The 22,547-nt window shown below is 45.2% G+C and overlaps 1 protein-coding gene across 6 annotated transcripts in view; it reads right to left on the bottom strand.

The window, feature by feature from the left end:
- The window catches only part of NOLC1 (nucleolar and coiled-body phosphoprotein 1), a 66,038-nt gene that overhangs the window by 27,228 nt on the left and 16,263 nt on the right, over window positions 1–22,547 (bottom strand). For all 6 annotated transcript variants that reach the window (XM_068124546.2, XM_078783325.1, XM_068124545.2 and 3 more), the window contains exons 3-6: window positions 7,370–7,500; window positions 7,017–7,159; window positions 5,294–5,477; window positions 4,497–4,607 (exon numbers count right to left, since the gene is read on the bottom strand). In XM_068124546.2, the coding sequence (XP_067980647.2) occupies window positions 4,497–4,607; window positions 5,294–5,477; window positions 7,017–7,159; window positions 7,370–7,500 (569 nt within the window). The remainder of the gene's footprint in view (window positions 1–4,496; window positions 4,608–5,293; window positions 5,478–7,016; window positions 7,160–7,369; window positions 7,501–22,547) is intronic.

Below are 22,547 nucleotides of genomic sequence, written 5' to 3' on the forward strand. Positions count from 1 at the left end.
AATTCCTCATGTGAACACACAATACGATTTACAACTGAGCATTTACAAAATGAACTAGAATGGCACTCAGTAAAGCACAAACCGATGCAAGGCTGAACAGTTTACGGTTTGTATCCCACTGATAGGCCAGATCTGCTGATCTGAATAAAAATCTAAATGGCTTGTTCTTGTCATCTAACCAACCCATCCACCAAATTTTGTCCGAATCCGTCCACAACGTTTTGATATATCGTGCTATATATCCTTTTTAGCACCATCACTCAATGGTGAAGAATCACATAAAAATTATCAGATATGAATCTTCACCAAAATCGAATCAATTCTTCCTTGTCATATACCCAATCTGTATACCAAGTTTCTTCTGAATCCGTCCACAACTTTTTGAGATATCGTGTTATATATCGTTTTTAGTCCAAGCCTAGTGTTGGCTTAGAGGTTAGGGTGCCGACTTGGGATCCCGGTCGATCGCTGAATTAAGGCCAGTGGGATTGACTCAGCCTGTCATCCTTCAGAGGTCGGCAAATTGAGTACCAGTTCACTGGTAATTCCCTGTGTGTCGCAAGAGGCTACCAACTGGGTTGGCAGCAGGAAGGGCATCCGGCCATAAAACATTGCTTCAAAAAAGGGACCATGGTGCCCAAAAAAGGCCAACCCGGGGAAAAATGGCCTCTAAAGGTGGTTCTATATTTTTTTTAGTCCCATCTCTCCAAGGTAAAGAATCAATTTCAAAATTCTAGTATCTGAATCTGGATCCAGATCTTCACCAAAATCTAATCATTTCATCCTCGTCACATAACCAACATGTCCATGTCCATAAAATTTCGTTTAAATCCGTCCACAACTTTGAGATATCCTGATAACAGACAAACAATGAGACAGCCAGATAGGCAGATGAGAAAACATAACCTCCATCCACATTCGGCAGCGGAGCTAAAAATGAAAAAATAAATACATGAAAATTCAAATCCAAAACAACTCGATCTGCTTTTACAGTTACAAAACTTTGTTTTACAGTTACAAAGCCAAAGCAAAGCTTTGTTACAGTTACAAAGACTGCTGGACTCGTGTCAGGCCTCAGAGAACTTGAAATCGGCGTTGGTCTCCCGAGAAAACGCACAAAGCGAGGCGGGAGGAGAAAGCAGAGAAAATACCGATTGTGATTTCTCTTTGCGACCAGCGACGGCCCGGCCCACATTTTAATAATTCCTGCGAAAAAGTGTCCCCTGTCAACTTCAATAACCTCATATATCCCTGTAGAACATACACAGCACCAAAACAACACCGTTCTGACCTGTCTCTCGCCTTATTCAACGCTCAGTCTGTAAGTCGTCCTGACAAGCGAACCGAAATTACCTCTTTTATTCAAGATAATGATATTGACGTGCTTTTTCTGACCGAAACTTGGCTCCGACCCAGTGGCGACGAAGCGAGATGTGCTGATCTCACCCCACCTGGATACACACTGCAGTCATTTCCTCGCTCCTCCAGGGGTGGGGGCGTGGCTGTTATTTACAGAGACAACTTCTCTCCCTTTGTCTCCTTCACCACGACTTTTTCGTTCGACCATTCATCCTACGAGCTAGCCCATGTCACCTTCACTCTGTCAGAAAACACTCATTTCTTCTGCCTCTACCGACCTCCACCTAACCGGAAAAACAAGCTTACTGACTCTATGTTCGTGACCCAGCTTCCTAATCTGCTCGACCACTGCAATACTCTTCCTGGTTTCGTCTTGATTCTTGGAGATTTCAACGTCCACTACGACCAACCACAACATCCTCTCACTTCAAAGATCATTGACCTCCTTTCTACTTTTAGTCTGTCTCAGTCTGTCTCCCAACCTACACACGTTAAAGGACACATCCTGGATTGGTTAGTGCACAGATGCGATGATCAGTTGGTGCAAGTCCATATCAGTAACCTGTGCTATCACCTCGGACCACTTCTGTGTCACCAGCCACCTGAGTATTGCTGTTCCTCGTCTTCAGCCCACCTTCATCACTGCCCGCAACATTCGTGCCATCGACCGTTCCGCCTTTAAAGAGGACCTTCACACCCGTCTCTCTGGCCGTTCCTATGTCACTGCAGAAGACCTCGACTGTTGCCTCTGCACAGCGTTGGACTGTCATGCTCCAGCGACATGGCGTGCCGTTCCCAGACGCAGGAGTACTCCGTGGTTCAGTGCAGTCAGCGACGAAGTCAGGGCTGCCAAAAAGGAACGACGACGTGCCGAGAGACAGTGGCTGAAGACTGGCCTCACAGTCCATAAACAGTTGTATAACATAGCTAAAAGACTCGTTATAAAAATCATTCTGAAAGCAAAAACGTCATATATTTCTGATCGGATTACTAGGAGCTCCTCCTGCAAGCAACTGTTCAGCATTACCAACCGCCTGTTTGCCACCAAAAATAAATCCGTTCTTCCCACTGTGTTTCCTCAAAACGAACTACCCCAACGCTTCCTGCATTTCTTTCACAATAAAATTCAGTCAATAAGAAACAATCTTGACAAGCAGTCACTCCTTTCCTTCGATGATGCTGAACACTGCTTTCACGGACGACCTCTTAGTTCGTTTACTCCTGTTACTGAGGAAATTGTCAAATGTACAATCCTCAAGTCAAACACAAAAACATGTGATCTTGACCCCCTTCCCACCGATTTGTTTATTGAGTGTTTGGACACCCTCCTCCCATTTATTACTGCAGTTATCAATGATTCTCTGACTACCGGTTCATTTCCGCTTCTCTTTAAACAAGCTCTTGTTAAACCACTTCTTAAAAAGTTCACCCTTGACCTTAACGACATGAAAAATTACCGTCCGATCTCCAACCTGTCTTTCCTGTCAAAGATCACAGAAAGAATTGTGCTATCACAGATGAATGACCATCTAGTTTCAAATAATCTTTTCAATTCTCGCCAGTCAGCATATAGACCAGGCCATAGCACCGAGACCGCTCTCCTAAGAATAACAAATGATCTTCTGAACTCTCTTGACTGTGGTAAGGTTTCCGTTCTTGCTCTTTTGGACTTGTCTGCCACCTTTGACACGATTGACCATAGTGTCTTAATTCGTCGTCTTGAAATCACATTTGGTATAACTGGTACTCCCCTTTCTTGGCTGATGTCCTATCTTACTGATAGAGTGCAAACAGTTGTTGTCAATGGCCAGAAATCAGCCCCTTCTCCGCTTTCCGTTGGCGTTCCCCAGGGCTCAGTCCTGGGACCTATCCTCTTTCTTTTGTACACTCAGCCTCGATTTGATCTTGTTGCCAGACATTCAGTTGATCACCACGCCTTTGCGGATGACAATCAGCTGTACAAAGGAAGCACGATTCAACAAATCGTGCCCACTGTTGAAGTGTTAGAAGGCTGTATTGCCGACGTGAAGGCGTGGATGACCCAAAACAAACTTCAGCTGAACGATGCTAAAACAGAGTCTATGATAGTAAGATCGCACAGATGTCCTCTACAATGTTCACTTCCTACCACTATTCATGTTGGCGAAACCGATGTAAACTTTGTTTCGTCGGCCAAGAACCTTGGTGTGGTTTTCGACTGTAACATGACATTTTCCAAGCAAGTACTTCAAACTTGCAAATCAGCATACTTTCAGCTGTGAAAGATCGCATCCATTCGCCACTTTCTTACTCCTCAAGCTGCTCTAACTCTGGTCTGTGCCCTTGTCCTCTCAAGGCTAGACTATTGTAATTCTTTGTATGCTGGGTGCCCTCAGTTTCTCTTGGATAAGTTACAAAAGGTTCAAAACTCTGCCGCTCGCCTTGTCTGTAAGGCGAAGAAGTCTGACTATGTTATTCCGCTTCTTGAATCTTTACACTGGCTGCCTGTCTCTGCTCGTGTGAAATACAAAATTTGCACACTATTTTATAAATCATTGTGTGGAACGGGACCTCACTATCTCTCCGACTTGCTCTCTCTCTATGAACCTCAGCGACGGCTTCGTTCAAGCGACGACTCTATGACCTTAGAGCCGCCGCGCACCAGCACCAAGTCGTTTGGTGAGAAATCCTTTTCCTTTGCTGCACCTCTGCTCTGGAATGACTTGCCTTCCTCTGTTCGACATGTTGACTCTCTTCCTGCCTTTAAAACCTCCCTCAAAACCTATCTGTTTCACAAGTCTTTCAAAGTCTAAATCCTGTTTTCCCTTGGTTTGAGGTGGGACAGAGATCGAGAGTATGTCTGTGTACATGTGCGGGGGAGGGAGGGGAGGAGGAGGGGGAGTACACATCTGTGGGTTTTGAATGGGGAGGGAGAGGAATAGGGCAAGAGTGAAGGTGTGTCTGTGTGTGTGTATGTTTGTGTGTTTGTGTGCGGTGTGTGTGCGTTCGCATGATAATGTAAAGCGCCATGAGGGTAGTTTACTCTGCTTGATGGGGCTATACAAGACTCCTTTATTATTATTATTATTATTATTATTATTATTATTATTATTATTATAGCTCTATCACAATTCCCAATAATGTATTTTGATACTTACCAGAGTCAGACGACTCTGTTTTCTTTGCAGATGCTTTGTGTGTTGAAGAGCTGGTGGGCTTTTGTGACGATTTGGTGAGATTAGCAGGAGGGGGCACAGCAGTGTAGGATTCTGTTTGAACAAACAATGAGGAGTAAATTATGAGAAGAAAAGGTTGAAAAAAAAAAGTTTTACATTTTAAACATTTTGCGTCATGGCCTTAATGTTAACAAAATACTTCCACTGTGTGTTTGTTTACAGTGTTTCGGTTTGGCTCGCCAGCACTTTTAACCTGCCACTGCTAGTGTGAAATCTAATTCAAATAGTCTTTTAAACATAATTTTCAGCATTTAAGGGAAAGAGTGGGAATTTTAGGTTGTTTAACCATAATTTTTGTGTCTCTGGATGTAAATCGGACTCACAGAAATATAGGGGGTGATGAAGGTGGACAGAAGGAGAATGGATGTACTGAGAGAGGAGATTGGTATGCAGATGAGCTTGATGGGGAGATTGGGGAAATACCGGCTGAGATGGGCTGGACATTTGGGTGCGGATGGGGGGGTGGGGGAGGGGGGGGGGGAGAGAGAATGGCATAGAGAACGGATAGGTTGAAGGAGAAAGGTAGGAGGAAAAGAGGTAGACTGCGGTTGAGATGGGAGGATTGTGTGAAGAGGGATATCAGTAAGGTGGGGGTGGTTGGAGGGTGGAGAGAGTTGGATGAGGACACAGTGGAATGGAGGAGCATAGTGGTCAAGGCAGGGCAGGAGATTGGTGCCATTGAACCTGCAGGTGCAAGAGGAGGTTAACAACAAACTCACCAGATTTTTTGGCCCTCTTCTTCAAAGGAGCATCCGATTGTCCAAGATTTCCCTTCTTGCCTTTCACGCCAGCTGTGGCCAATCGATCAGGATTAGCTGTGGCTGGTGTATTGACTGCAACTTTGCATTTTACTTGTTGCTTCTTCTTCTTTGAACCTGCTGCTGCCTCTTTTGCACTTTCGATCTAAAAACCAAAACATCCAGAACAGACATTGGTAATCCAGAAAAAGGCATGAAGCGAAGCTTACCCAAACACATGTATCAAACACGAAAGAGGTATATATAACTAACACACTAACACACACACTAACACACACACACTAACACACACACACACACACACACACACACACACACACACACACACACACACACACACACACACACACACACACACACACACACACACACACACACACACACACACACACTCCATCAATAAAATACACCCTTAAAGGGTTTCCATCAATAAAACTGAGAGAAAAACCTTCAAATACAAGTATGGATGCTTCGAGGTTCTGGTTCTGGTTCTTACTTGCAAAAATCGAAGATTTTTCAAGTACTTGTATATTGGTTGGTCGCGTGTTATTCTGTCTGTTTGTTTGTTTGTTTGTTAATCGCCTATAGCTCACAAAATTAAGTTGATCTTCATCAAACCTCACCAAATGGTGGAATTGGTCTTATGGAAGAAGCCTATTGATTTTAAGGTCAAAAGGTAAGTTTAAAAAGTTAACTTCTTAAAATTAAGCAAAAAAAAGTTAAGTCATCATTCTCACTTAAAATTCAATTTTTGTGCAGTGATGGCATCAACCCTGAGCAAGTCGTATTAAAAAAAACAAAAAACTGTATGGAGTCGTATAGAGACATGATAATTCGTCAAAGGATTATTAGTAAAATAGAGTTGGTGAAGCACAAAGAGAAACCTTTCATAAAGTTGCTTAGGAAGGAAAACATCAAACCAACTGAGATTAACAGGTGACTGCTCATAAAATATGGTGATTTATGCCTTTCTTGCAATTGCTTCGATGGTACAGAGATCCAAAATGGGGGTAAATTGGTGAGAGATGGTGAGCATTCACACATGCAAACTGAGATCACGGAAATAAATATTAATGAAGACAGCAATTTTGGAGAACTGCAAGATTACGATACATGAAATCACATGAGGAAAGTATTGGAAGTGTCATGCATTCTCACTTAGAATTCAATAAGGTGAGTGCACGGTGGGTACCAAAGCACCACAAGTTTGATCAAAAGGCAAGTTCTGTGGGCAATGCAACAGATCTGAAGTGTTACACAAGGAAGGGAGATCATTCTTGAATAAGAATGAGATACGAGACGTGATCTGGTTCCATCATTTCATGGCCAAGTCAGAAGGGCCTCCATGGAGTGGAGGCACTCATGATCCCCACGACTGAAAATAAATAAATAATAACAACAACAACAATGCTCAGCCATTAACCAGGAAGCTTATGACAAGAGTGTGTTATGATCTTGATGATTTAACTCTTGTATAATTAATTAAATTTCACAAAGTTAACTTGTTACACCTATTGAGCCCATCAATGTCTTCAGGAGATAAAATAAAAATTGTTGAACCTGCAAACAAATTCAAGATAAGTAAAGTTGCGTGACATCACCACAAAAATATGCAATTGTGAAGAACATGCGAACAATAAAAACAACATGGCTTCCTTCGAGCTCTTTAAAGAGCCAAACTCACCTGCATAGGTTTCTTCCCTCCTTCCACCTTTTGTTTTTTAACCACCTTCTCCTCTTCACTACTGCTGCTGCTGCTGCTGCTGCTGCTGCTTTCTTCTTTACCAGACTTTGACTGTGGCTCCACTTTCTTACCCTGTGCAGTTGCTAAAGCCAGAGTAACACGCGAGTCTAACACACGAGCAAACCAATCATGTAAAGCGAGATGCAATGTTAAAATGAAATGCAAGATAAATTAAAATTACACTTTGCAGGTGTTTCAGTTGAAATGGAAGAATAAAAGGAGAGGTGGGGGCAGAGAAGGAATGAAATGCAAGCAGAAATCCATTTAAATGTGGTCTTGTATGACAAATCTACCTTTGGCCTTTGCAGCCTCCTCCTCGCTCTCTGAACTCTCAGAACTACTTGATGGGTCTGCCTGCCGACTCCGCTTCACTTGCATATCTTCTGATGCTGAATCTGCCTTTCGCTTGTGCTGTACATGAGATCTGCCATAGGTAAAGGCCACTCGGTCTCAACACAAGGAATGGATGCTTTGTTAAGTAAAGGAAAGGTGATGCTTTTGCTACAACAAACCGCAACAGCATATGTCATTTACAGAAATGTCCAATGAAAGCAAATATTAACAGTAATCAAAAACAGCTTGAGCAAACAAAAGGCTAATCAATATACTGAAGATATAACGGTCACAGATCTTCAAGAAGGACATGCCCACTGGGTGGGGAAGGGACAAGAGGTCGCTCGCCGCATCCCCTCGCTAATTTGAGAAGCTAGTCAGCAGTTAAAACCACACGACCATGGGAAATCAGCCCGTCAGAAGTAGCCGAGCAAATCTCTACAGGCGATTCACCTTTTATGGTGCCTTAATTGCACGAACCCAAATTTACCCAGCTAACCGGTTTATATGTCAATCCTCTATCCGCTGTTGGGTTCCCATTCTCTAATGACCACACAAGTTCACATTTCAATCAGGATTTATTAACAATTTGGCAGGGAAGAAGGAACACGACCATGTAGTCAGGTTCATTATGTTCAGATTTATAATTTCGTTCTTTTTTTGTGGAGATTAGCAAACCTATACATTTTTGGAAAGCTTATAGCACCAGGAATCCGAAAAACCATGTTTCCATTTGCGCAAATTTTTCTTTGGCGGCCATATTGGATTTTCAAAATGGCCACCATCGGAAACCTATTTTTCGCGATATCTCAACATCCGAACCACCTAGAGTGCTGATTCCAACACCTATACCCACATTTTTGGGGATGAGGAATCACATGAAGCCATCTAAAATAATCTACTCATTTCATTTCATTTCATAATTCATGTACATGAAAATAATCATTTCAACATGTTCAGTTCATGTACATGGAAAGTCATTATATCAGACCTAATAGTTCATTTAAAATAAACCTCATGAAGCTCACAATTACTTACCTGTTGTCGTTTTATATATTTGCAGGTCTTGAGAGAAGATGAGTGAAGTTACGACTCAGCCCACACAGTGGCAGCACTGCATAATTTGTCAAACCGCTTCAGCAAAATATGGAACGCTTGTCCAGCAGCCCAAACCGGACTCGTTTGAACACTTGCTACAAACCCTTAATGATAGAGCAGCCTACCATGATGGAAAATATGTTAAAATTCACAGTCGCTTAAAGGATGAAACAAGTGAAAGTCTGCAATTCAATAATGCAGTTTGGCATCGTATCTGTTATTCAAATGCAACCAACAAAGAGAAGGTACAACGTGCCAAAGACCGCCATCAATATCACATTTCAGCCGGCTCCTACACAGAGAAAAAACGTGGACAAAAGCGAAAAAGCACAGAACTGGACGAACCATCAACTTCCACCACCAGTCCGTTTACACGTTCTGCAACAGCTCCATTCATTAAGGAACATTGCTTTTTCTGCCAGGAAGATAACGAGCAAAAATTGTACACATTGAGAACAGAAAACGGTGGGAAAGCATTACACGATGCTGTGGAGCTGTCTGGAAATCTCACCCTGCAAACTAGGTTAAACACATCCATCTCACCCTCTGATGCACATGCAATCGATGTTCAATACCACAAGTCATGTTGGACAACAAATGTATTCCATGTGTTACATACCAAGGATAACAAGGGAACAACAGAGAGAGGTCATCCGTTTCAAACATCATGTTTGATTGAGTTGATTAGCCTTGTCGACTGTCAAACTCAGAATAAACAATACTTATCCATGGCACATATTGAAACAACATACATCAACTTGCTTGGTGGCACAGATGCATTGGCGCACCACTTCCCTGCATATAGTAGACACTGGCTCAAGGAGAGAATTCTTCTAGAACTACCACACGTAACGTCTGTTAGGCAAAAGGACAGGAGAAAACCTTCTGTTCTTTACTCCCCAGATGCATGCGAATCCGATATGGTTCAGTCTGCCATGATAGAAAGTGAAGTAGACGATCTGAATATTATCTATAAAGCAGCAAAGGCATTGCGCAGAATTATCAAGAACTTCCACCAACAGGAAAACTCATCCGATGCTATACAGGTCACTAGCAGCACAGATGATGTTCCAGCAGCACTCCACGCAATGATCAGATGGGTTATGGTGGGGCCAACAGAAACACTAGAAACTGAAAAACGAACCACTCACGTTAACAGAGAAGTACTCACTGTTAGTCAGATGCTATTGGGTGGATTCAAATCTGACAAGCAAGTGAACTATAGGCCCAAAACTGATTCTGCGACCTTCCGATCAACCAAATCACAAGAAACTCCACAGTCTCTATGATTAGCCTTGGCAGTTCACCATGACACAAGAAACAAGAAACTCCTGGAAAGTCTCTGCTCTCAAGGTTACTGTGTCTCGTACAGTCGTGTTATGCACCTCGAAACAGCCCTAGCAAATGCCATTGTGGAAAACACCCTGAAGTTCCAAGGACTTTATGTTCCTCCATTTTTGAAGAAGGGAACTTTTGTGTTTTTTGCAGCTGATAACACAGACTTTGCTGAAGACAGCGTGGATGGCAAAGGGACAACCCATGGAACAATCATTGCTGTTTATCAAAAACGTGACACTCAAGGAGAAACATTGACGCCACAACTGAGCATAGCTGACACTACCAGTTTGTCAGTGACCCCGTACCAGGTTCCTATGCTTCATTGTGACAAGCCGGTGCCGAAAACCATAAAGAGAACAGACACATTCCACATCAGCAAGGATGGTATATCACCAGCGTATCACCTTACACATCTAGGATGGTTGGTTGCTTCTATGATCACCAGAATGCAGAAATCAAACAGCACATATATACCTGGTTGGGCAGGATACCACTCATTGCTGTCGGGTAGTCACAGTTTGACACAAGTCGGAGTCTTACCCCTTCTACCTGAAGTAGCACACGAGTGGTCGACTCTTCTGACCGTCATCTCTCAGACAACTCAGCTAAAGAACTTAGTTGTTGGTACAAGCCACCCTACAGTCATTTCCTGGGATATGGCCCTCTATGAAAAGGTGATAAGGCTGCTGGATGCAAGGCCAGACCTGAAAGGTACCGTTGTACCTCGGCTTGGCGAGCTGCATGTGGTCATGGCTGCTTTGAGAGCCCTGGGTACTTCCATTGAGAACTCAGGTATTGATGACGCGTGGATAGAGGCCGACCTCTACGGACCTTCAACAACAAGGCAGATCCTGAGATGTTCGCATTACAAACGCACTCTCCGTGCTCATATTTATTCATATATAGCACTTTATGAAATGGCGCTGGACCTGTTCTTCAAAGATTATCCACAGTTGAAAGCCGTTTGCTCAGATATGTCAGAAGAAATAGACGAGGCATGTTCAGAAAAGGACAAGTTCACCAAAGCCACAAGTGTGAAAGAAGCCAACACAAAACTGTTGAATGTCATCACTACAGCTGATGTTGTGAACATATTCAAGACTTGGGAAACAGAACAATCCAAAAAAGCCATGTTCAAGTCCTTGATGAATTACCTGCATCGAGTGGAGACAATTCTGTTCTTTGTGGAAGCTTCTCGGGACGCAGATCTCAAACTCCACCTCGAATCTGGTGAGGCACTCAGCAAGCTATTTTTCTCCATGGATCGTATCAAATACAAACGTCTTTGGCCGCGATACATAGCAGATATGTATGACCTGAGGAAGACGCATCCGGCCACATACAGGGAACTCGAGAATGGAAATATCTCAGTAACGAAATCTAGCATCCCCTTTGTATCAATCGGTGCAGACCACGCTTGTGAACAGGAAAACAGAGCAATGAAGGTTCATTCTGGACTTCCAGGCATCTCCAATAATGCCAATGCAAGGCAGAGATTCTTTATGGCCTCTCCAGAATTGTCACGGCTGACCAGAGAATTCAAAGATCAGTTCGACACCAAAACAGACAAAGTGACAGAACACCACGAACTTAGTCCGAGGGCAGTGAATCTGAACAATACAGCGGTTGAAAAGATCAAGGCTGCTATCATGAGTCATGGCAATCCATTTACCACAGAAGGAAATAGCATATACAACTTGATCACACATGCCTATGTCCCAGAGGAGCACACGTCACAAATCTTGAATATCGACAACATTGATCAACACTTGTACGAAGAGTATGTTGACGAAAGAATCAACGGAACAGTCAGCTTATTTGCACCCGTGAAAAAAGAAAACAACACGATGTACTTGTCTGGTGTGAAGAAGACCAAGATCATGCTCAGGGACAAGTCAGTCGACTTGAAGGAAACAAAAGACTTGTATGGAAGGCTGATGATATTGACAAAATCAAGCCGTGATGTTGACCAGAAAGACGCAATAGGCAACTACGAATTCACCCTTACACCTTGCGCCTTGTTCGCACCAAACGGTGACCTGCTTCCTTGCCTTGACAAGTCAAAGTTAATCCATCTCCTTGTGAAACATGGAGACTTAGCTCCGGGTGACTTAGCTCCGACCTCAAGTCCTCAAGCTCAAGTCCATAACGCTGCAGCTATGAAAATAGCAGTAGTCGACGCCATGGTTCTTGTACAGAAATTGTCGACAAAACCAGCTGCAACAGTAACCGTTGAAGATCTCAGTGTCAGCTTTAATACCAGATTGATGTCACTGACAAGACATTTTGACGAAGTTATCCTCGTGTTTGATACTTACAAGGTCGATTCGTTGAAGCAAAGCACAAGACAAAAAAGACGAGGGGGGCACAATCCAGTCCAGTACCAAGTGAAGGACAATACCAAGATCCAACACATCACCATGAAGCGGTTCTTGTCACACGATCAGACAAAGTCAGATTTGGCAGAATATCTGGCTGAGAAAACGTTGGAGTACAACAGAGATGCCTCCAAGCTGATAATTATATGTGCAGCAGGAAAGGCCAAGAGTAACAAAGGCGTGCATTTTGAAGACAATAATCATGAGGAGGCAGACACTCTGATGATTCACCAAGCAGTGCTGGCAACTCGCCGCAATCCCAACGCAGAACAGCTTACCTTCTTCTCTCCTGATACGGATGTCCTGGTCTTGGTCATAGCTAACTATGATGTTCTGCTCAAAAACACTGCTGTCTCCCTTGTGTCGGGCCTTGTGCAAGTACAACCAATCTGGAACAATCTTGGCGTCGAAAAGGCCAAGGCATTGCCAGCATTCCACACATTCACAGGAGCAGACAATACTGGACGGTTTTCGCGAATAGGCAAAACAACATGGTTTGAAGCTTTCGTCAGAGCCGATAGTGACGTGATACAGGCCATGAGAATGCTCGGTGATGCTGCAGATGTGACCGCAGATCAGATGTCCAACTTGGCAAGATTTGTATGTGCAGTGTACGTACCAAAGGGAATATGTATCAACAGCATTCCGGAGTTGCGCTGGTACCTCTTCTGTAAACACATGACTGAAAGTCACAAGTTACCTCCAACGCTAGGGGCTCTAAATCAGCATGTTGATCGTGTACATCTTCAGGCAAGGGTATGGGCTCAGGCTACTATCGCACATCAAGTGTTCCTGGATCCACAGCAACATGGCTACTTCAAGGACAACGATGGGGAATTGAAACCACTAATGACAGATGTACCACCAGCACCGAAAGCAATACTTGAGATGGTCAGATGTCAGTGCAAAGGAGACTGCTCATCGAGACGGTGTTCGTGCCGTGCCAATGACTTGGCATGCACAGACTTGTGTTTGTGCAGCTCCGAATGTGAAAACGACGATGACTGTCAACCTGTTCTCTGCTCTGACGACAGTGATGAGGACATTTGAAAACCTATGAGGACAAAATGTTGATGAATGTTGACAAAGATAAAATTTCATCTATGGGAAATATTCTATGTTCAAATAAAAGTAATTATTACATGTATAATTATGGATTGTATAGCCTCATCTCTATATACTTACCTCTTGAATACATAAATCACCTGTTTAGGATATATGAGGGATGTGGTTTCATAATTATGATCCGTGTGCCACAATGTAGCGAAACATCACTCAATGTGGTATACATATTCAGAAAAAAACATGTTTCCTGAAAGTGGCCATCTTGAAAATCCGCTGTAGGCTGCCACCTGGTATCCCAGGGTAGGTGTAGATTATTTTAGATGGCTTCATGTGATTCCTCATCCCCAAAAATGTGGGTATAGGTGTTGGAATCAGCACTCTAGGTGGTTCGGCTGTTGAGATATCGCGAAAAATAGGTTTCCGATGGTGGCCATTTTGAAAATCCAATATGGCCGCCAAAGAAAAATTTGCACAAATGGAAACATGGTTTTTCGGATTCCTGGTGCTATCAGCTTTCCAAAAATGTATAGTTTTGCTAATCTCCACAAAAAAAGAACGAAATTACATAACAAACCTGACTAATGCTGTAATTAATAAAAAATAAGCCCATGCGCCATGGTACCGCAGTGGGTTAATAATTAACCTTATTCATACAGGGTGACAAAATGGGCAAAGAGAGAGGAAGAGAGGACAAGACAGAGAGAGGGAAGGAGAGAGGACAAGACGGAGAGAGGACAAGACGGAGAGAGGACAAGACGGAGAGAGGACAAGACGGAGAGAGGACAAGATGGAGAGAGGGAAGGAGAGAGGACAAGACGCAGAGAGGGAAGGAGAGACGACAAGACGGAGAGAGCACAAGGCGGAGAGAGGACAAGACGGAGAGAGAGGGAAGGAGAGAGGGGGAAGGAGAGAGGGGGAAGGAGAGAGAGGGAAGGAGAGAGAGGGAAGGAGAGAGAGGGAAGGAGAGAGAGGGAAGGAGAGAGGACAAGGCGGAGAGAGGGAAGGAGAGAGGACAAGGCGGAGAGAGGACAAGGCGGAGAGAGGACAAGGCGGAGAGAGGACAAGGCGGAGAGAGGACAAGGCGGAGAGAGGACAAGGCGGAGAGAGGACAAGGCGGAGAGAGGACAAGGCGGAGAGAGGACAAGGCGGAGAGAGGACAAGGCGGAGAGAGGACAAGGCGGAGAGAGGACAAGGCGGAGAGAGGACAAGGCGGAGAGAGGACAAGGCGGAGAGAGGACAAGGCGGAGAGAGGACAAGGCGGAGAGAGGACAAGGCGGAGAGAGGACAAGGCGGAGAGAGGACAAGGCGGAGAGAGGACAAGGCGGAGAGAGGACAAGGCGGAGAGAGGACAAGGCGGAGAGAGGACAAGGCGGAGAGAGGACAAGGCGGAGAGAGGACAAGGCGGAGAGAGGACAAGGCGGAGAGAGGACAAGGCGGAGAGAGGACAAGGCGGAGAGAGGACAAGACGGAGAGAGGACAAGACGGAGAGAGGACAAGACGGAGAGAGGACAAGACGGAGAGAGGACAAGACGGAGAGAGGACAAGACGGAGAGAGGACAAGACGGAGAGAGGACAAGACGGAGAGAGGACAAGACGGAGAGAGGACAAGACGGAGAGAGGACAAGACGGAGAGAGGACAAGACGGAGAGAGGACAAGACGGAGAGAGGACAAGACGGAGAGAGGACAAGACGGAGAGAGGACAAGACGGAGAGAGGACAAGACGGAGAGAGGACAAGACGGAGAGAGGACAAGACGGAGAGAGGACAAGACGGAGCGAGGACAAGACGGAGAGAGGACAAGACGGAGAGAGGACAAGACGGAGAGAGGACAAGACGGAGAGAGGGGGAAGGAGAGAGGGGGAAGGAGAGAGGGGGAAGGAGAGAGAGGGAAGGAGAGAGAGGGAAGGAGAGAGAGGGAAGGAGAGAGAGGGAAGGAGAGAGAGGGAAGGAGAGAGAGGGAAGGAGAGAGAGGGAAGGAGAGAGAGGGAAGGAGAGAGAGGGAAGGAGAGAGAGGGAAGGAGAGAGAGAGGGATGGAGAGAGAGGGAAGGAGAGAGAGGGAAGGAGAGAGAGAGGGAAGGAGAGAGACAGAGACAGAGAGTGAGTGACAGAGACAGAGAGTGAGTGACAGAGACAGAGAGCAAGTGACAGAGACAGAGAGCGAGTGACAGAGACAGAGAGCGAGTGACAGAGACAGAGAGCGAGTGACAGAGACAGAGAGCGAGTGACAGAGACAGAGAGCGAGTGACAGAGACAGAGAGTGAGTGACAGAGACAGAGAGTGAGTGACAGAGACAGAGAGTGAGTGACAGAGACAGAGACAGACAGAGAGAGAGAGAGAGAGAGAGAGAGAGAGAGAGAGCGAGAGAGAGAGAGAGAGAGAGAGTCTCGAGGACTGCATGACACCAACATCGCTATGTGGGACCACAAAAGAACGATGCAGCACCAAGGGTGGGTCACTGTAAACCAAAAGTCGTGTAGCTCACGTTCCTCCTGAAGAGGAATGCAACTTCTACGACTCATTGGGACTGACAATCTGTCAATTTCCCAACCCAGATCTCAGTCAACGGTACATCATCTCTTCTAGACTTGGTTATGACTAACTTCCCTGCAAATGTCTGCTGCTGTTCTTCTGCTCCAATCGGTTCATCTGATGATTTGCTTGTTAAAGTGGACATCTCTCTGGCCATTTTCAGAGAGCCTCCTCAGCATCGACGAGTCTGGCAGTCCACTCAAGGCTACTGGCATGGTCTTCAAGCAGCCATCAATCATCTGGACTAGTCTTCCATCTCTACTCGGACATAAACTCATCCTGGGAATTCTTGCAAAGTGAATCTCTTACACTCTCTCTCTTACACACTCTCTCTCTTACACACACTCTCTCTCTCTTACACACTTACACACTCACTCACTCTCACTCTCTCTCTCTCTCTCTCTCTCCCTCTCTCTCTCTCTATACATATATATATATATATATCGCCCCCCTCCCGGCTGTTGTGATTTGGGTGTGGCATCATGGCGGCTGTGTGTGAGGAGCTGAGTACTGTGCTGTGTTGTTGTCTTTCCTATCCCCATTTTACTCACTCTGTCCTTGTACGTGTTTGTGAAGTTTCCCCTGGTTTCCTTTTTTTGTTGACAGGAGAGAGAAAGAGAGCGCGCATGGTGAGTTTGTGTGCGAGGCCGAAAGAACCGTGTGTTCTTCGGGCCTGTGCTCTGCTTGCCGTGTTTCTCATGGTCGGCAATCAGCTTTTCATAATTTTTACTTTCCTTTTACCTTCGCCTGCAGGTTTTGCTCGCAACAGGTTCTCTTTGTTTGATTTTGAAACCGTTTCTTTAGTTTCATTTATTTATAGCTATGGCGAATGTTCATTTGCACAATAGCAGGTACGAGTCATTGACTCGTAAACACGGGCTTTTTGCTTGCCCGCCTGACGGAGTGAGTGTCGAGGACGTGGTAACCAGTATTGGTAACCTTGTCGGCCTGGAGAATGTCCTCGCTGCCTCCAGGATGAACCACAGAATCGTGGTCTTTGTATCAAAGGAACGCCTCGTTAATGAGGTGGTAGAATACGGTCTGTCCTTACCCCAGGGCATTTACATAAGTGTCAGTCCGATGGACACACCGGCGGTTCGAATCATTTTGTCGAATTTACCGCCCTTTAAAAAAAGCGAGCAGATTGTCTCTTCGCTGAATAGTTTCGGCACTGTCATGTCCTGGATATCCATGATCCCCCTGCGACTTCGAGCAGACGCCTCGCTCCGACACATCACGACCTTCCGGCGTCATTGTTATATTATCCTCAAAGACAACGCTCAGACGCTTAATGCGACCATAATGCTGTCGCTCAATGGTCATAACTATCAAATATATGTGTCGACCGAAACGACGACCTGTTTCATTTGCGGGTAACACGGACATGTTAAAGGTGCCTGCACGAAGGTAACTGTCCCCGTGAGAACAACCGAGCAGACAGAACCTGGTAATGCTGCGGACGATCAGCCGTCCACATCATCGGCAGCAGTGAGAGATACCTCCGTGGATGACGGAGGTTTCACTGTTGTTACTGCCCGGAAGAAGCACAAACAGCCGAACATTAATGACGAAGCAGCAACATCAACAAGGGATTCGAAAAAGATTGTGTTGACTGGAAACGACAACGGACCCCTCACTGGGGTGGCTCCTTGTGTTACTGGCACAACCTTACACAATAGATTTGCATCTCTAACTCCTGATGACAAATAATTAATGAATCAGAGTGAAAGAGCTGCTTGTGATGAGAATAATGGACCTGCAGCTCCTTTAACTGCTGAAGTCAATGATGAGCCCATTTTAGCCTCCGTCTCTGCGGGGCGTGAGGGACCTGAGGAGGTCGTGCCTCAGAATGGCCCGGGCTGTGCGGACATGGCATGCACAGTTTCTGTCTGTGCGGGGCGTGAGGCACCTGAGGAGGTCGTGCCTCAGAATGGCCTGGGCTGTGCGGACATGGAATGCACAGTTTCTGTCTGTGTGGGGTGTGAGGTACCTGAGGAGGTCGTGCCTCAATGTCCAGGGCTGTGCGGAATGTACAGTTTCTGTCTGTGCGGGGCGTGAGGCACCTGAGGAGGTCGTGCCTCAGAATGTCCCGGGCTGCGCAGACATGGAATGCACAGTTTCTGTATCAGCCGGGCATGGCGCACCTGAGGAGGCTGTGCCTCAGGATGTCCCAGGCTGTGCCCTCATGACATGTACAAGTTCTGTCGTTGAAACGCCTCATATAATTCCGGAGCGTGGCATGACCATAGCAGGTCATGAAGAGGTGAATCTCGCAACCCGTTGTATCATTGTCCGATTTGCAGACGCGTCCAAAACCTGCAGACATTCAGGGGATGGCACACGCAGCATCTGCTGCACCGGCGCCTGCTTTACCGTTAAAGGGTGACTCACGCTGATCAATTGGACTATGACTCCGATGGAGCCTCATCCCTCAGGTCTGGCATCAGCATCGAGGCTTGGAACGAATTGTTGTTGTCTCATGGGCCGGAGGGTGATCCGGGCATCAGACCTGCAGAAATTCTAAAATTCCTGAAAGACGCTTTTCAGAAGAGGCGAGTAAAGGTGAAAGATTTCTTTCCAGAGCTAAAAATCTTCATAACATCTGTGAAATATCTCGTTCTGAAGTCCAGCCAGCTCGGAGTTGGGGAACGAGAAGTATACCGCCTCAAGAAGTACATCATCAAAGCAAAGGAAGAGCTACAAGTAGACCAACCTTCCGCTATATAACCCCTTCTCCTTCTTCTTCACATGACCTTTTCTGTAGCTACCCTGAATATCAATGGGGGGCGGTCCCCATTGCGAAAGACCCAGGTCAAATTCCTCAATGAGGAAAAGCATATTGACGTCTTGCTTTCACAGGAGACGAGATGCAGTCCTTCTTGCGAAAGCCAATGGCGAAGGTTGATGAACGGCCAATGTTTTTTCAGTAGCTTGGCTTGCCCTTGAGCCGGGGTAGCTATATTCTGATCATCTTCTTTCCTCCAAACTGACTGTTTTTGAAGACATAATTAAGGGGTACCTAATTTGTGTCTCTTTCACATTCAATGGTTACAAGCACACACTTTTTAATGTCTACTCTCCCAGTGACAGCACTGACAGGGTCACCTTCTTCACACAGTTAGAAACATCACTCACTCATGTAGATTTTAATAGTCTTGTTTGCTTGGTTGGGAATTTTAATTGTACTCTAGACTCTGCCATGGACCGGAACGGTAAAGAACCTCATCTAGCTAGTACCGTCCCACTGGCAAGGGTTTTATCTAAATTTTCTTTCGTTGATGCGTGGAGACTTCACAACCCCCTCATACGCCAATATACATGGTGTCGCTGTCTTGACGGTCGGCTTTCCTTCGCTCGGCTAGATCGTGTTTACATAAATAGTAATTTTCTTAACATGATGGGCAATGTGCAAATTTTACCAATCGGTTTCTCCGATCATCACATGGTCACCATTTCTCTTCTCTCTCCGATACGGAACTATGGAGCTGCACATTAGATTTTTAATGTAGACCTTTAAGAGGATCAAGCTTTCCTTAAAGCCTTCCGGGCTTTCTGGGGCACACTGCTTTTGCGGAAGCCTTCCTTTTCTTCCCTCAATCAATGGTGGGATAATGTTAAGGTGCAAATTAAAACCTTTTGTCAGCAGTATAGATTATTTTGTACAAAAGTTGAGTCTCTCTTTTAAAATGTTATTGAAAAAGAAATTTCAGCTTTGCAAAGCCGTCTGTCACCTTCCAACACAATGGAAACAAATCTTTCATTGGCCAAAAAGAAAGCTATTCTCAACAGGCTACGTGTAAAACAAGCTGGAGGTGCCACGATTCGTCTCCGTGTGGAGAACTTGCGTCATCTGGATGTGCCTTCTAGTTTCTTCTTTCGACTTGAACACACTTCAAAGGGTAGCGAGCAGCTCAGCTCACCTTGTTACGGACTGTGCAGGGCAATATGATAAAGGATCACAAGGGCATTAGAACCCTGGTTAAAGATTACTTTTCTGATCTGTATTGTATGAAAGACATTGATGACGAAATGGTGCATTCTTTAACCGCGTCCTTGCCCACCTTGTGAGCTACTGCATGTCAAGAGCTGGACAGAAAAATAACGATGGAGGAACTGTTTGTTGCACTACAAGCCTTGCCGAATGGAAAAGCCTCTGGCTTGGATGGACTCCCCGTAGAGTTCTACAAAGCTTTCTGGGACCTCTTTGGGACGGAACTGTTGGAAATATTTTCTGACAGTTTACGACTCAACCAACTGCCACTCAGCTGCCGTAGAGCGGTGCTTGCCCTAATACCCAAGGAGGGAGATCTGCATCGGGTGGAAAATTGGCGTCCGATATCCTTGCTATGTGTAGATTATAAAATCTTTTCCAAGGCTCTCACCAACAGGCTCAGAGTCGTGATTGGGGAGATCATACATCCAGATCAATCTTACTGCGTCCCTAAAAGGTCAATTCATGACAGTATCTTTATTGTGCATGACATGATTGATATCTGCTCTCTCGAACAAAGAAATGTTGGTCTGGTGTTCCTCTATCAAGAAAAGGCCTTCGGTGCCATTGATCACTTTTATCTTTTCTCTGTTTTACGGGGGTTTGGTTTTGGTGAAATTTTTATCTCATGTACAGCCACTGTATAATAACACTTTTAGTTTAGCAAAAGTTAACAACATTTTATGTCAGCCTTTCCCGGCTATTAGAGGCATTCGTCAAGGTTGCCCTCTTTCCGGCCTCCTGTACTCCCTCGCGATTGAGCCTTTGCTCGTTCGTTTGCGCGCACGTCTTCCCGGTTTCATTCCTCAACCGACTGCGAACCTGTTCAAGGTGATTACTTATGCAGACGATCTTTGTGCAATCGTTCACTCGGATGAGGACGTCTTGGCCTTGGTCCAATGCGTCCATGAATTCAGTTTGGCAAGTTCGGCAAAAGTGAATTGGAAAAAGAGCAGAGCTCTCTACCTTGGTCCGCAAAATGGCGCCACTCCTCCGACTCTGCCTGAGCAACTCGAATGGGCATGGGATGGGATGGAGTTCTTTACCTTGGTGTCTTTCTTGGTACCGAAAACTTCATTTTGAGAAACTGTGAATCTCTCATAATTAAAACTGAGAGGTGGCTGCTAAAATGGAAGGGCTTACTCTGTCAACTCTCCTATCGGGGCCGAACCCTCGTTATAAATAACCTTGCAGCATCGATGCTTTGGCACGTTTTTATGGCACTGCAGCCCCCGGATTTTATTCTTAAAAAACGGCAATCTATTTTTATTGACTTCTTCGGGGAGGGGGGGGGGGGGGGGGAAGCACTGGCTCAAACCTGGTGTGTTAACCCTACCTGTTGTTGAAGGAGGACAGGGTCTGATTGCCATTACCAGTAAAGTTATGGCTTTTCGCCATCTGTCGCTTCATCGACTGCTGTACACTGACGTCTCGTGGAAGGCATTGGCTCACTGCCTGCTTCGGCAGGCAGGGAAACTCGGCTACGATCAGGAGCTGTTCCTTATTGGCACCAAGAAAGTCAATATGGCATCAGTCCCCCTGTTCGACAGGAGTGTGCTGGAGGCATGGCAGGTGGTTACCGTTCGCCGTGATAACAGCAATTATTCCCTTGAAATGTTTTTAAACGAGCCAATCTTTTAAAACCCCCTTTTTGAAGGGGTCTGCAGTGATCGTACCTTTATGCAAAAGTTTATTGATGTTGGATGCACCAAGGCTATAGATTTTAGAACCCCTTCTCGTTACAAGTGGAAACCAGCTGCTGACGTTGCTGTGGCCACTGGAGTTAGGTCCATTCGAGTCATTGGGAGGATATTTTCTGTGATTCTGCGTTTTTTCAAGCAAACCAAGCTAAAATAGGCTCCACAGGTGGAAGCTGGCCCTCTCTTATCCCAACGCCCCTTTCCAGAGCTTTTGCTTCATTTTCAAGGTTTCACCTCCTTTAAGTTGATGGGAAAATCCTCTGTTTATGGTATGTGTGTCAAAACCCTCGTTTCTGATAGACCTGCAGAACCACAAGCGCACTGGAGGAGAATGCTCCAGACTACTCATCATTCCACTTCGATCAACTGGCTTGTTATGTCCAAGGTACCCGTTGCCAAACGCTCCGGAGACTTGCAATGGCGATTGGCACATCACATTTTACCCTCAAACGTTTTGATACACCGAATGTGTCCACATGTCCTCGAAAAGCGCCCTTTTTGTGATGCCCAGGAAACTCTTTTTCATGCCTTTGTTGGATGCCCAAGATTGACACCACTTTTTACTGTTTTATCGCATGTCATTCAAGGGTTGGGGTTGGTTTTTACACATTGTGTTTTTATACTTGGTTTTAGTATTAAACCCAGATGTAGGCATGAATGTTTTTTAGCCAACTTTTTAATTTCTGAGGCAAAATTTGCTATATATGTGTCCAGGAAGAGGAAAATCCGGAACAGTGGTGTTCCAGTGGATGACGCTGTCGTCTTTTTTATTTAGGTCAATGGTGTCGTCTCGGCTGAACCTAGAATTGTCTTTTGATAACCGTGGGGCCTTCCAGAAACGATGGTGTGTACGGCGTTCCTTGTGCAGTTTAACTGACGGAGTCCTTACAGTAAATATGTAAATATAGCATTGCTCTCTTATTTCGTTTAATGTGAAATGTTTCAAAACTGTACTTTTTTATGACTGTATATATAATAATTATAATAATAATGCATTTATTTTATATAGCGCTTTTCAGGAAGGAATAACTGTACATG

The sequence above is a fragment of the Myxine glutinosa genome, chromosome 8, assembly GCF_964187855.1.
Source record: "Myxine glutinosa chromosome 8, kmMyxGlut1.1, whole genome shotgun sequence".
Lineage (NCBI taxonomy): Eukaryota > Metazoa > Chordata > Myxini > Myxiniformes > Myxinidae > Myxine > Myxine glutinosa.